We start from the raw sequence: 14,399 nt of genomic DNA on the forward strand, positions 1-14,399 counted from the left end.
TCACTGAAAATTGTTCGGTCATATTCAAGATACAGATATGCAACCTCATTGTCTTACCAAGACATGTTAAGGATGGTGCAACAGAACGCAATTTTCTAGTCCCTCTTGTGAGCATAAATAAGAAATGCAATGTGTGTAAGGTAGTTAGCCAGCACTGTATTACAATGTCACATTACATTCTTTTTATAAGATGATGCTGTCCTTCAGCAATGTTCACATGCTTGCTTCCCCCATCAGGGGGCACAAAATCTTCTCCATGGCCGATCCTTTTATACAGGATGTTCTGGTGGATACAAACGTGATCCCACTTCTAGTTCTAATTATATCACCTTTTCTGAAACCTTTGATAACCCTGTTTTTTCTCATACTGCAGATATTAGAGATCATCAACATTTCAATTTTTTTTTAATTTCAAAATTGTCAAAATTAAAAGGGGAGGAGGGAAAGTATTTTTAAAAGGTTAATTCCCCACTACCACCAATTTTTCAACCAGCTCAGAATATCTTGCCTAGCAATTTGATTGCACAGCTATTTGACTCAGTGTTTAACAGAAAGAGTTGACTGGACTTTTGTGAAATTCTATTGTGAATGCAGTTAAAGTTTGAAAAGCAAGCACTCATTTTCACATACATTGTACATTTCCTAATGTTTGTTATTTTGCTAAGTGTGGATTCTCCTTTACCTCAGTAGCAGTCAAGCATAGATTTAATCACTCACCCTACCAGGCAACAATAGGTTCATTAACATGAGGTTCTAGTCTCTACCACTTTGTACCAGGGGGACCACCATTTCTCCTCATAGACTGTAGGATGGTCATCATGTCTCTTGTCTTCAACAAAATCTTTATGATGTCTCATCAGTTCCCCTCTTGCTTACTGTAACTGCTTCTGATTATAAATCCCTACTCTTTAAATATCAAGAGGGCTTCTGATGATGCATACAGAGTCCATATTCCATGAAGCAGAGAAGAGGTGAACAGAAATTGAAGGAACGGCAGGAACTGGGCTTAAATGCAGCTGCTGATATAAAAGTTTTAGCTTTTCAGGGGAAAAGGTAGGCTGGGGACAAAGGAAGCTCCTCCTAATAGCTTTCAGGGAAGAGCTCAGGTCTCTGCAAGCCAAATATCCAAATGTTTGGTCAAAAGAGGTTGACACGCTCAACAGAAAAAACCTACCTGTGGCCAATGGCTTGGGTTGTCAGGAAGGGCTGGTTGGAGCCAGGCTATATTTTGGACAGAGCTGCAGTAGTCACAAGATATTCTCCCTTTGGTCTATTATGGACAAAGAGAACTAGGGTGAGGTAGATGACCAGGTTAACCAAAAGAACCTTAATGAGACAGGACCACGTGTGCCTTCTTAAAGGGACAAGACTGGTTAAGAGGACCAGACAGGACATCCAAATGCAGAACTAGAAGTGGGATCACGTTTGTATCCACCGAACATCCTTCATAAAAGGATCGGCCAGGGAGACGATGCTGTGCCTCCTGATACAGCAGCAAGCCACAGCCCAAGGTATCATGCTCCAAAGGAACTGTAGAATTAGTTGTAAGCAATTACATTACAGATGCTGTGGGCCCATCTGCACCAGTGACAACTGGCCTCTCAGCAATGCCTGCGGGAAGTGTAGCTGGCTGAACACCAAGAGCATGAGCCAATACTGCAAACTCTTATTTTTTTCCGTGAGTGCTAGGAGGCCAGCTCGGACTGAAGCCAGTATCACAATGACATTAGAATCTCCAGTCCTCTCATAAATTTCAGCCCTGGCTGGGAGAATACTCCCTCTGCCTTCCCCACTCTCCTGCCTCCTGGGGAAGGGCAGACAATCAGTGCTGCTGCAGGAGACAGACAGAGCTCTCTCTCCTGCTCTTGCCTTATGCAAACTAGGCAGCAGCAGAGGGCAGCAGATCTTGCCTAGGTGGCAGGAGCTGCCACACAAAACCACTGTGGCCCCTCCCCCCACCGCTGCCATAACTACTGAACCATCAGGTTTGGTTCCCCACCCCACCCCTAAGGGAGGCATGACTCCCCAGTTGAGAACCTCTGTTCTAAGCAGTGGGACGGGGTCACACTGAAGTTTTTCCTAGGGAGGGGGGAATTGACTCATGATTTTAAAATTTTGGGGTTAGCAGCACTGTTGATCTGGTAACTGCCCAGCAACTGTATTTTGAGATATTAACCCAGACAGCAGGACTGGGGCCATTTCAAAAAGCTAATAAGAAAAAAATAATAAAACTAACTAGGCGAGTCTCCAAGCAAAGTTCTTCGACTCACTAGTTAGGTCTGTGAATCCAGTACAGAAGAGAGGCTGGACTGAAAGAAAGGATTAGAGTTCAGGCAGCCTTGCCCAGTGTCTGGAACCAGAGACATAGGCCCAATTGCTGATATTGCCTGAGAAGCTGGTAGTCTTCTCTGATCTAGCATCAGATGGAGGATTTCTTTCACTGCATCTGTGAGGATGGGATAAGCTCTGATAGAGCAGGAAATGCTAAGACTCTGGATAGCGGCTCAATTTCAGATGAGATTTACAATAGTAAGTGATTAAAGCAGAGTCCCATAAAGAATTTTATATATCCAATTCCTTGTGCCCTATACATATCTCTGACTGTTTCTGCATTTGGCCCACGAAAAATCATTAGCAGGACATATGGGCAACAAAATAGAATATTAAATTCAATATTGATAAATGCAAAGTAATGCAAATTGGAAAATAATAATCCCAACTATACACACCAAATGATGGTGTCTAAATTAGCGTTACTACTCAAGGAGGAGATCTTGGAGTCATTGTGGATAGTTCTATGAAAACATCTGCTCAATGTGCAACAGCAGTCAAAAAAGTTAACAGAATATTAGGAACCATTAGGAAAGGGACAGATAAGACATAAAATATCATAATGGCACTATATAAATTCATAGTACTCCCACATCTTCAATACTGCATGCAGCTCTGGTCACCCCATCTCAAAAAAGATATCTTAAAATTGGAGAAAGTACAGAGAAAGGCAACAAAAATGATTAGGCGTACAGAGAATCTGAGGAGAGATTAAAAATACTGAGACTGTTCACCTTAGAAAAGAGATGACTAAGGGGAATATGATAGAGGTCTGTAAAATCCTGAATTGTGTAGAGATAGTGAATAAGGAAGTGTTATTTACTCCTTCTCATAACACAAGAACCAGGGGTCACCAATGAAATGAACAGGCAGCAAGTTTAAAACTAACAGAGACGTACTTCTTCACACAACCCACAGTCCCCCCTGTGGGGCTCTTTGCCAGGGGATGTTATGAAGGACATGAATTTAACTAGGTTCAAAAAAGAATTATACAAGTTCATGGAGGATAGTCCATCACTGGGGATTAGACAACATGGTCAGGGACACAACCCCATGCCCAGGATGTCCCTAAACCTCTGATACCAGAAGCTGGGACTGCATGACAAGGGATGGATCTCTCGCTAATTGCCCAGTTCTGATCATTCCCTCTGAAGCATCTGGCACTGGTCACTGTCAAAAGACAGGACACTGGGCTAGATGGATCATTGGTTTGACCCAGTATGGCCATTCTTATGTTCTTTTTCTGAGGAAGGAAAGACCCTACCCTGATCGCTGACCTACTTCTTTGGGGGCAGCTATAGATCAAAATGCCCAGAACTTTAATGTATTAAACCCCAATTGTTGCTAGGTGGCCCCAGAACAAGTTGCCTGAAGCTTGCTAGTTTTTCTTCTACATCAGAAACAATCTGTGCCAGGAGAGAAGTGGTCTTAGTAGGGTCAATAGAAAAGCATTCGTCCAGCTATCAGCACATTCTCATAATAATAGAATCCACCAATTTGTATCAAAAGACAATCCCTCTTCATTCTACACTGGTGAAAAGCCATTGCTTCAGCAATGCTCGACATGTTTTCCTGGATGGGGTCATGCCATGAGATATTAGCAGACCAGATTTGCATTAAATGAAAAATACCTTTTAATAAAGTAAAACATGATGAGTGGATATAAAGGAATGTGCAGGAAGTGAGGGATATATCCGTTTACTTAGTAACATTAGTTTTATCTTAAAACAATGAAGGGAATCAGTTCACATTTCACCTTAATATAGCATGGACGCATGGACGTGGTGTATGGGTGCTCTGGGAATAAACAAAGATTATTAAAATGAATATCCATTAAAAACAGATACTGGACTAGATTACTAGATGTGCCCATACAGGGAAGTAAGGGAACATCAGATGCGGCTTCCTGCCCAGCATGAGTTACCTATATCACACGTCATAACGTGAGTGGGAAAGCAGCTTCCTTGGAACTGCTACTCCCTCTCCCACTCAGTTGCGCAGGCAGAGGCAGACCCATGCCTCCATCCCCCCAAACATATGAGCCAGCACCACTGAGCTGACATGGAGGAGGAAGTAATTGGCCTGTTCCAGGGCAACACACCTACACATTGCCCTTACTCAGGCCTTGTGGCAAAGCCATAGGCTAGTCCATAGTAAATACTTAGGCACCAACCCAGATTTCATTAGGTCACTGTCATCATTTACTATATGTTTGTACAGTGCTCAGCACCATGGGGCCCCCAAATGCTCGAGACCTCTAGACTCTACTACAATAATAATAATTGTTTTTACTTTAATTTTTGTTTTAACTTCCCAGAACAGCTTGGTCATTTGAGCACGGATCACTTCTTTACAAACAGCGCTTACACATGGCCCATGTTGGCTTACATAACCAGGCTGGAAGAGATGACACCTGAGCACAGGGAGATACTATAAGAAAATCAGGATTACAAAATTTTGGAACTGAGTTAGGAAGGCAGCTGTCTCCCATTTGGTCTATTTTGTATTTTTAAAATTAAGTATTTAGATCAGAGGTGGGCAAACTACGGCCTCCGGACCACATCCGGCCCGCTAGACCGTCCTGCCCGGCCCCTGAGCTCCCGGCCGTGGAGGCTAGCCCCCAGCCCCTGCCCTGCTGTCCCCGCTCCCCCATAGCCATGCCGCCGCGTGGGCAGCACTCTGGGTGGCAGAGCTGTGCACTCCTGCTGGGCAGAGCGGCACTGTGTCTGGCTCGGCCGGATGGCGCGACTGCCAGACATGCTGCTCAGAGTGGCACGGTAAGGAGGCTGGGGCCGGGGGTTTGGATAAAGGGCAGAGAGTCCTGGGGGGGGAGGGGGCCGTCAGGGGACAGGGGGCGGCGGTTGGATGGAGCAGAGGTTTTGGGGGGGGGCGGTCAGGGGACGGGGAACTGGGGGGGTTGGATAGGCATGGGGTCCTGGGGGACCTGTCAGGGGGCGTGGGTGTGGATAGGAGTCGGGGCAGTCTGGGGACAGGTAGCGGGGTGGTTGGATAGGGTGTGGGGTCCCAGGGGGCCTGTCAGGGGGCAGGGGTGCAGATAGGGGTCAGGTAAGTCAGGGGACTGGGAGAGGGGGTTTGGATAGGAGGTGGGGTCCCAGGGGGATGGTTGAGGCGGGGGGGGGGCTCAGGAGGGGGTGGTTGGATGAGTCAGGGGGTTCTGAGAGGGGTGGGGGCCAGGCTGTTTGGGGAGGCTCAGCCTTCCCTATCCGGCCCGCCATACAGTTTTGCAACCCCAATGTGGATCTCGGGCCAAAAAGTTTGCCCACCCCGATTTAGATGAAAAACAGTGTTGAAAATCAACCCAGTAGGTGATTTACTAGATGGGATAAAAGTATTTGCAAACACAAACGGGATGGTTTTGGTGGAGGGCAAGACTAAGGGACAGCAGGAGATGACACAGCAGACAACTTTCAAACTGGTTTCATGATTTGGATGATACGGCGCTATCTCAAAGGGACAAAGGGCTAGTGGGTGAAATAAATGATACAAAATTTTTACATTCCCATTTACCAACTGAGAGCCTCAGAAACAAAACAGGTGGCTAATTTAGAGCTCTCTATGGTTGGCATAAGAAGTGGACTCATCATTCAGCCTGAGAGAAGTTTATTCACATTTTAGGATATTGCTCTCTCTCTACTGACCAATCTCAGCAGAATATCCCTGACATCATTGCTTTTGCTAACTGCAATACATGGCAATTAGGCCTGTGGACACTGGAATGGAGAAGCAGCAACCCAGAACATTGAAAGCAGTGTTTTTCAGATGTTACTTGTGTCTCCCTAGTAAAATGTGATTAGCTCCCTGAGGCAGTGACCGTGTTTTACTGAATCACAGAGTAAAAAATTAGTTACCTACATCTGAATGCAGACAACAAAAAATGAAATTCTGTTTAAACTCTGCTTGTTTTATTTTTCAACTCCACAGATATTTAATTAAGTTGCCAGAATTTTTTTTACTACAGTCACTATTTATTACTGGTACCTTCTGCTCAAATTCCATTGTTTTATGCTTTTAAGCAGCTGAGCTTATAACATCAAAGTCTGCCTTGAGCGGATGCTAATGTTCTAATCATCAGTGCTCTTCTTGCACTTCTTTCCTTTCAAATAATTTGTTGTCCTTACTGTTTGCAACTGCTACGCTTAAATTATAGCTCATATATTTATGTTTAGATGGGGATGTTACTTTCTTAGGGCTCTGCTCCACACACAGAGAAATTTTGCCTGACTAAGGAGTGCTGAACAAACTGTTGGAAAAAGAAAATATATTCCACGCTTTCTATTTTTAAGTACAATAAACTCATACGTCTTGGACACAGATGGAATCAATTCAAATTTGGCAAGACCATTTCAGGTTCACTATATTGTACTCTGGGACTAAGGAAACAAAGAGACTAAGCCATTTCAAAATTATAAATCTGAGAAGTGTTAAAATAAAGCATTAACTCTGCTTCTGCTAGTACAAGGTTACTCAGGAAACTCTTTCAGTCAAGTTCACTCGGAAAATCTCTTATAGGGTGTAATTCATCCAAGTGCAGAGGGTCCATCTAAGCACTATAGGAAGGGTAAGGGGCTGGTTGAGCAGCTGCGAAAGAGACTATACAACCCCTGTGCTCTCCAGAGAGGTTTCCCTGATGGCCAGACACAGGTCAGCATGAGGGGCAGCTTTTTGGATAGTGAAAGGGCCATGTTATACATCCCTAACCAGAGCCAATGTCCCTAGCAGCCCCAAAAAGTGGTATTATTCCAGCTCAGCCCGTAGGATGCAGTTCTTGATATGATGCAAGGCTTGCTTCATGCCCAACCCCTATGCTGTAGGTGTTGGATTTTGCTTCCCCAGTCATTCTGCATTTCACCAGCATAAAGCCCAGGCTTTACGCAGGTGAGGCAAATTTCATCCCTACTGTTGTACAAACCAAAAACTATGCATCTTTGTAACATGTTAGAAGGGCTTATTTCACATTTTCATCATTTTGCTAAGAATACATGTGCACTAAGAGGCTGGAGGGGGCAAAGGGAGCTCTGAGCTAAACATACACTTGCAGCAAAAAGAGGCCTTTTCCCCATGCGGAGGAGCAGACGTCTCTCAACCCCCATGTAAGTGGATGGGAATTAAGGGTGCTCAGCACCTTGCAGCAACAGGCCTCATACACATGAAAACAGTCATCAACCAGGATAATAATGATTTTTGCTTGAAAATATGCATACTTCACAGGGGTGGAGAAAGGCTGAAAGAACAAAGAACACTCTATGCACCCTCAGGGAAATGGAGAAAGTGTTGAGTGACCATTTACCACATTGCATTTATCTTTTTTTCCTCATTACTGCATTTTTATGGTTGGTATGTGTTCAGAGCTGGCAAAATCCATACTCTGTAACAGAGGAAACAAAAACAAATCCAACACAATGGTCATTTTAATAATAACATGCTTCTGTTACATTTCACTAAATGCCAGCTGTCAATTTATTTCCCAATGTCCCTTTGCAAAAATTGATAGAACAAACCCTCACTGCATGATGCACTTCTAAGCCGTTCTCTAAAGAGAAAGTTTCTTGACTGCCATCTACTGTTCAAAACATTTTATTCAACTCCATTTTTTTTGGTGACAAAAATACAGCATCACCAAAGCCAAAAACACGTCCTGTTTTTCCACTTCCAATATCCCAGGGTATTAACAAATGTCTTTGGAACTTTTCTGAAAATAGTGTTTTCTTTAATAAGAATTAAATTTACACACAACTGTTTTTGCATTTTAGAGGAAATCTTTTTTTAATCTAGAAAGTGTTAGGATAAAACCCTTCCAGATTTATTAAATAGATGTGTGCTATTATTGAAGGGTTCCTATAGTATTCTATGATGAGCAGCTGTACATCACCCTCTTTCTTTCCAGGTCTTTTGGATGACATAAGCCCCAATCCTGCAAACTTGTTAACTTAATTATGATCTCATTTGAGTAGAATCTGGATTCCATTTCAGAGCAGTAGATCTTGGTACCTACTTCCAGCCTAAATACTGCAATTTATAGATTAAATTCAAAATAGAAGTCTACTTGTGGAACAGATAAAACATCATTATTTTGGTTGCATCCTAGCTTATAAGGGTTACCAACTGGTGTTTGCTTAATAGCAAGAGAAACTTCCTAATGGTTAAATCTATTCGACTGTGGAACAGGTTTCCAACAGTGGTAGAAGCAGCACCATCAGTGTGGCCATTTAAAAGTAGACTGCAGAAAGTGTTAGATAATACAGCAAACTAAACAGTGGCAGAGGAATAAGATGTTTCCGTCTTCAGCTTCCAGGATCCCTTTCCCTATCACTTCGATTCCCCCCTTCAGTACATTATAATTCATAGATATTGCATCTGTTGACTAGTAATACTGGTCCTACCACTCACAGGATATGTAAGATTGCTGTGCAACATGTCACATTAATATGCTACAAAGGGAAATTACGGCTAAAAGTCAAAATCCAACTAACATAGTGACATGTGAAATGCTAAAATGAATGCACGGCGGTATGCTTACAATGCACCCGCTATCCTGCAAAACTATTCCGATGATTTTGGAACAATGTTGCAGAAGTCCATTAGTCAGTAAGTAAATGTGCCAAAAGGTAGGAGCATTGTCTCAAAATCCTTCTGTCAGCTAGCACGTAAGATTTTTAATGTGTTTTCCTGGAAAGAGTGAAATCTTGATAACTTGTTGTTTAATCCTACCTGGCTTGAAATGGGGTAAAGAATGGACTCCAGGCCATGTATCTTCATTTGGTGTTCCAAGTACCTGTTAGCAAAAGAAAAAAAGACCTCTTTAATTTTAGCACTGGCAATGCTTGGCTTTTATATAGAGCCATTCTTCCACAGACTACAAAGTACTTTACAATACAAACTGTAATTAAGCTTAATTAATGAAGAAAAAGTTAATTGACTTACCCACGGTCAAGTCAGTGGCAAAGTCAGAAATCAGACACAGGAGCCCTGACTCCCAATCCTTTACCCCTTGTCAGTAAATTGGACAGTTTATCACAGGGGTTCTCAAACTGTGGGTCACAACCCCATGTTAATGGGGTTGCCATGGCTGGTGTTGGCCCTGGGCCCCAGCAAGCCGGAAGCCCATGCCCAACCGTCCAGAGCTGAAGCCCAAGCCCAGGGTTACATGCCACTGCCCAAGGAAGAAGTCCTTGGGCTGCCTGGAGCATCTGCCCGGAGTGGTGGGGCTCGGGCGGCAGGGTTCGGGTGGCCTCGGTCTTCGGTCCCAACTCCTGGGATCGGGTAGTAATTTTTGTTGTCAGAAGAGGGTCACAATGCAATGAAGTTTGAGAACTGCTGGTCTATCAGATGATAGATATATTAAAACTGACATTTCACTGACAAATGTCAACCTATTTGTACATCATAGAAAGCAGAAATGGCCCAGAGTAGGCCTTTGAGCTCACCGGAAATGTAGATCTTTGTAATCCTAAACAAACTGAATGGACATATACAAGTTAAACTATTTTCAACTCCAAGAGCTTGCTAACTGCAATGTAGCAGATGTACACAGATGGTGAACCAGACTTCTAAGAATGCAGTAGGAACCAGAACTTCAAAAGATTGCCCTTAATTTTACATGCATTTAGTGCTCATAAAAACTGAAAGACTGTGGAGACAACAATCCTCCATCTACCCACAGAACAGCTTCTGCATCTATTCTCTTCTGTGCCAGTTCTTATGCTGCCCTTATCATCATAATATCTGAGCATCTTCCACCAGTGCATTAAGAGATGTGACTAACATGTACCATATGTGGTTAATTCTCACTTGCATGCTTTACTCAAACAATTGTGCAGCAGCCCTCACCACTGCTACAGCACATATGTTTCACACACATTTGTCTGTAGAAAATTAAACAATTAAGTTTGGGGAATATCCCAGAGAACACCACATCCACAGTTTCAGCACTACATATATCCTGAAATGTATGTCTTTTCCACACACACAACCTGTTTCACCATTGCCCTGTGTAGTCATTTACACTAGTGCAAAGTGGGTGAGAGATGCTATCAAATCAGAATGGTAGCAATTTACATCTACTTTACATTGGTGTAAATGAATACAAAAGGTTCAAGGCAGCAATGAATTAAGACTACTTCTCCCCCTCCCCTCCTTGTTAACATGGAGTAAAATCCCTGGCATCTATGACACAATGTAAAGTATTTCACCCTCTTCTTGAGAGCATCTCACTGCCAATGCAGCATGAGAAAGATTCAGCGTGAGAAAAATCTGAAGTAACACATTTTTCACAAAGTCAAAAACAATATGCAATTTTTCACTCAACTTCGCTAATTCAGTCACCAAAATCTCTAGAACTTTTCATTTAGTTTTTGTGAAATTTTAAGTGTCACTCATAAAAATTATACTCAAAACAGTCATCAATTCACAGGGTAAAATCTAACCCCGTTTAAGTCAATAGGATTTATGTCATTGATTTCAGTAGGGATTTCACCCTACATCTTTAAGGCCAGAAGGGACCACTGTGTTAAATTAAGTCAAAGCACAATTGTCCAGTCACGCCAGAAGAAAGACCGGGGGGGCCATGAATGTGATTTAATTAGGCCACAACTTTATTCACTTCTAATATCTGGGTGTACCCAGGAACAAATTTTACAGTGCAGGAAGGAGAGGGTTCGGTTTTCTGCTGATCCAGATGCAGGAGCCCCAAACCCTCTTCCTCAGCTCCCTGAAAGGGGGCTAAAAAGGGTTAGGAAAAGGACAGCTCCCCACTGTACAAGACGTAGGAGCCCCAAACACCCTTACTCTGCCTCCCTTAAGGGATACTTTCCTTCAAATTCTTTTCCAATCCATTTTATCTGATAACTGTATCCTTTCCATACTGAGCACGTGCACTGGACATCAGCCACTAGTTTTATGTACTAAGTTGCAACATTCTAACCCAACCCCCTACATCACCCCAGTGGGTCCCAGACCAGCTGTGGGGAAGGTGAAAAAACCCATTCTGCCTTGGCCAACAAATTCCCTCCCAACCCCCAAGGCGAAGGGCAACTGGCATAATGCCTACAGCAGGTCAAGAGGGAACTTGGTGCTTTTGCCAAGTTCCTGGGTTGGCGCTGCCAGCGCAATCCTGATAAATCAGGGTCTCTCTACAGCTGAATGGGGCATTAACCCTCTCTTCCAGTGAGCATGAAGAGCCGTGCAGTGATCTTCTGACCTGGCCCCAACTGCTTCCTGCCCTTCTTGTCTACCCCTGTAAACTCCCCCTCCTCACCATCTCTTGTAAGAAGTCCTTAAAGGGGCAACACAATTATCTTCCATCTATCTGGACAAAGACCCCCACGCATGAAGGTTGTGTTGGGCACAATGGCTGGGGCCTAGTGAAGAATCCAAGACTAAGCTTTTCTCCTCAATCTGTAAGGAGATGGGTAACAGGTAGGGCTGGGTAGTGGGGTCTGTGTGTGTAGTGGCGGGGGGACAATGTGAGCAGGCTTAAATGAAATGTTAATGCATCTGTTTTCAATGGGTATTTGAATTTGGTGATGTGGTGGGTCTGTTTCTTAACTGGAGTGTTTTTAAAAGAGTGCCAAGGATGCCCAATGCCTTGGGATGGACGGCATTGTATAGTAGAGTAGTTAAAAATTGAAATAGATGGTTAGGGAAGTAGCTTAAATTTTAATTTGTACAATCTTAAATAATTGGGATTCCTATTTGTTGTTCACAGTAACTACTTTCTACAGTAACATTAATATCATGACCAGTGGCTTTAAAATCTGATTTATAACAAACTGATCATTAAAAAATACCAATTTATATTCTCTCTAGGGGCTATATTTATTAAAAATATTGAAAATTATCACTGGAATTTAAATTCATATTAGAAATCAGGTAAATGCATATGAATGAACATTCTACTTATGAAAAGTCAGTATCCAAAACTCATTCATAAATCTATCTCTAGCAGTTTTGTTCCTGAGCGTTCTTCTTAACTTCAGTAAAAAGAAGTGCAAGCAGTTATGTCTCAAAGCAAAAGCAAATCTGAGGATGATGAGTTCTCGTGTCCCTCTGTTTTATTGATTATTCAGGGAGGAGGAAGCGATAAAAAATCACTGATAAAAGAGTAAATAAGAAGCAAAGATGACAGTGAGAGCAGGCAGCAAACCTGCAACTCCAGGTGAGCAAAAAAAATGCTATAATGCAAATTAGAGGGGAACAAAAAGATCCCCTCTGAGTAACTTAAAAAGGACGCTGGTAGTTTCTTATAGCAGAGATGCTATGCATCACAGGTGGTTTCTTTTAGTGTACAAAACTCAGGTGTGTCACTACTGGTAGAACCTGGATTCTTATGACCGTGATCAAGAACACTCCTTCCCATCTGCACCTCCTGGGAAGAGCATGACCTTTCCTTCCCAATGTGTACCTTGCCAGAGATATCCATGCCTTATCACCTCAAAACTGGATTACTGTAATGCGCTCTATTTGGGGTCACACACTGAGACCACTTGGAACTCAGCATACAGCTCTCTGTTTACTAAGTGCAATTGCACCCTGAAGGGCATTTCACATCTGTGCCTGAGGCACTGCACTGGCTGTTGTTTTAACCTATAAAATCCTTTACGGTATGTGACCTGGGTGCCTGAGAGACTGCCTCTTTCCCTGTCTCTTTTGGCACAACTGAGATCAGCAGAGGCTCTCAAGGTGGAGCCCCAAATGTAAAAAAGAGGGAGCTGTTGGCAGTGGATCCCCATGAGGGGTCCTCAGCTCTGGAATTCACTCCCCTCTCTTGGTGCAGCAGAACCACTTCTGTTAAGTTTCAAGGCAGGCTGCAAAGCCTATCTTTTCTCTGAGGCTTTTGGGCATGGGCTTGGCTGAGGAGATTTTCTTTCTTTCTTCTTCTTTTTTTTTTTTTAAAAGGACTGCTATGAAGGGGTTTTAAAATCTTTTTTATTGTGTCACCCATAATATATCTGTGTACTGAGTGTGGGATGACCTGGGCAATCTGATGTTTATTATGAAAATTAAATTTATGTAAGGTCAACGAGAGCATTGGCAGGGGCCTGTACATGTTAGCTGAGAGTTGAGGTTTCAGAGCTCTGGCTCTGCTATTTGCCTTCTGACATTCAGCAAGTAATTTAGCCTCTCTGTGCCTCAGTTTTCCTATCTGTGAAATGGATACAATAATACTAACCTACAAGCTGTGCTGCAAGCTTTAACTCTATGATTAATTATATTTAAAAAATCATCCAAGTTTGCTGAGTGATTTACAGCACAAACACAAAGGCATCACCCTTTCGCTGAAGTGTTTTCTAACTAAAAGGTGCTCCTTTTAGGTGGATGCATAGTGATCCAGCCAAATACAGTAAACAAATGCAGCATTTAAAATGTAACACAACTAGTGAAAATAAACAATGGGGAGCAGGGAGGGAAGGGCAAGAGTAATAAGATCATATGACTACTAAGTTATGGTATGTGCAGACATCCTGTTGATTGCATTAAAGTTTTATTTGTAGTTAATGTTTATAAAACACTGTTTTCAATATTTCAAAAACAGTGTTTAATTCCTGATTGAATGAGAGGTGCTGTGCACTAGAACTGTGGTTCATTCACAGCCTAACTTCCCCTTTCTTCTTTCTTTTCATTACTCTTATTGACTGAAGGAGTGTGTGTATGTGTGTGTACAGTGCTAAAGCAAGGGGTGAGAAGCCAGGAAGTGCCCCTGATTCACTTGTGTCATGATCAAGTAAAATAGTTCTTTGCAAAGCCATTTTCTTCTAGCTCTGTATAATCAGTTCTTCTAACCAGCAACCATGCACTATAATTCTGTCATGCCAGCAGAGGGAGCCAGTGGATTAAAAACAAAGATTTTTTTCCAGCTCTTCCAAGCGAAGCAGTAAGTATGCTTGAAAATGTTGTGTATTTTGTAGCACACCTCAGCAATTCAATGAACAATCCCTCTAAATAACTGTATCACTAAAGGAAAATTATTCACCCCCTCTCAATAAGACTCCCTTACATTATCAGTATTAACTGTCCAGTATTTTAGATGAGATTGATGTGCCCTGTATATA

At 42.7% G+C, this 14,399-nt stretch overlaps 1 protein-coding gene across 3 annotated transcripts in view; it reads right to left on the reverse strand.

Moving 5' to 3' along the window:
• Positions 1 to 14,399, reverse strand: part of CDK14 (cyclin dependent kinase 14) — a 505,344-nt gene that overhangs the window by 143,667 nt on the left and 347,278 nt on the right. For all 3 annotated transcript variants that reach the window (XM_084618492.1, XM_084618493.1, XM_084618494.1), the window contains one exon: positions 9,061 to 9,124. In XM_084618492.1, the coding sequence (XP_084474618.1) occupies positions 9,061 to 9,124 (64 nt within the window). The remainder of the gene's footprint in view (positions 1 to 9,060; positions 9,125 to 14,399) is intronic.

This window comes from Lepidochelys olivacea, assembly GCF_965140295.1.
Source record: "Lepidochelys olivacea isolate rLepOli2 genome assembly, chromosome: 2".
NCBI lineage: Eukaryota > Metazoa > Chordata > Testudines > Cheloniidae > Lepidochelys > Lepidochelys olivacea.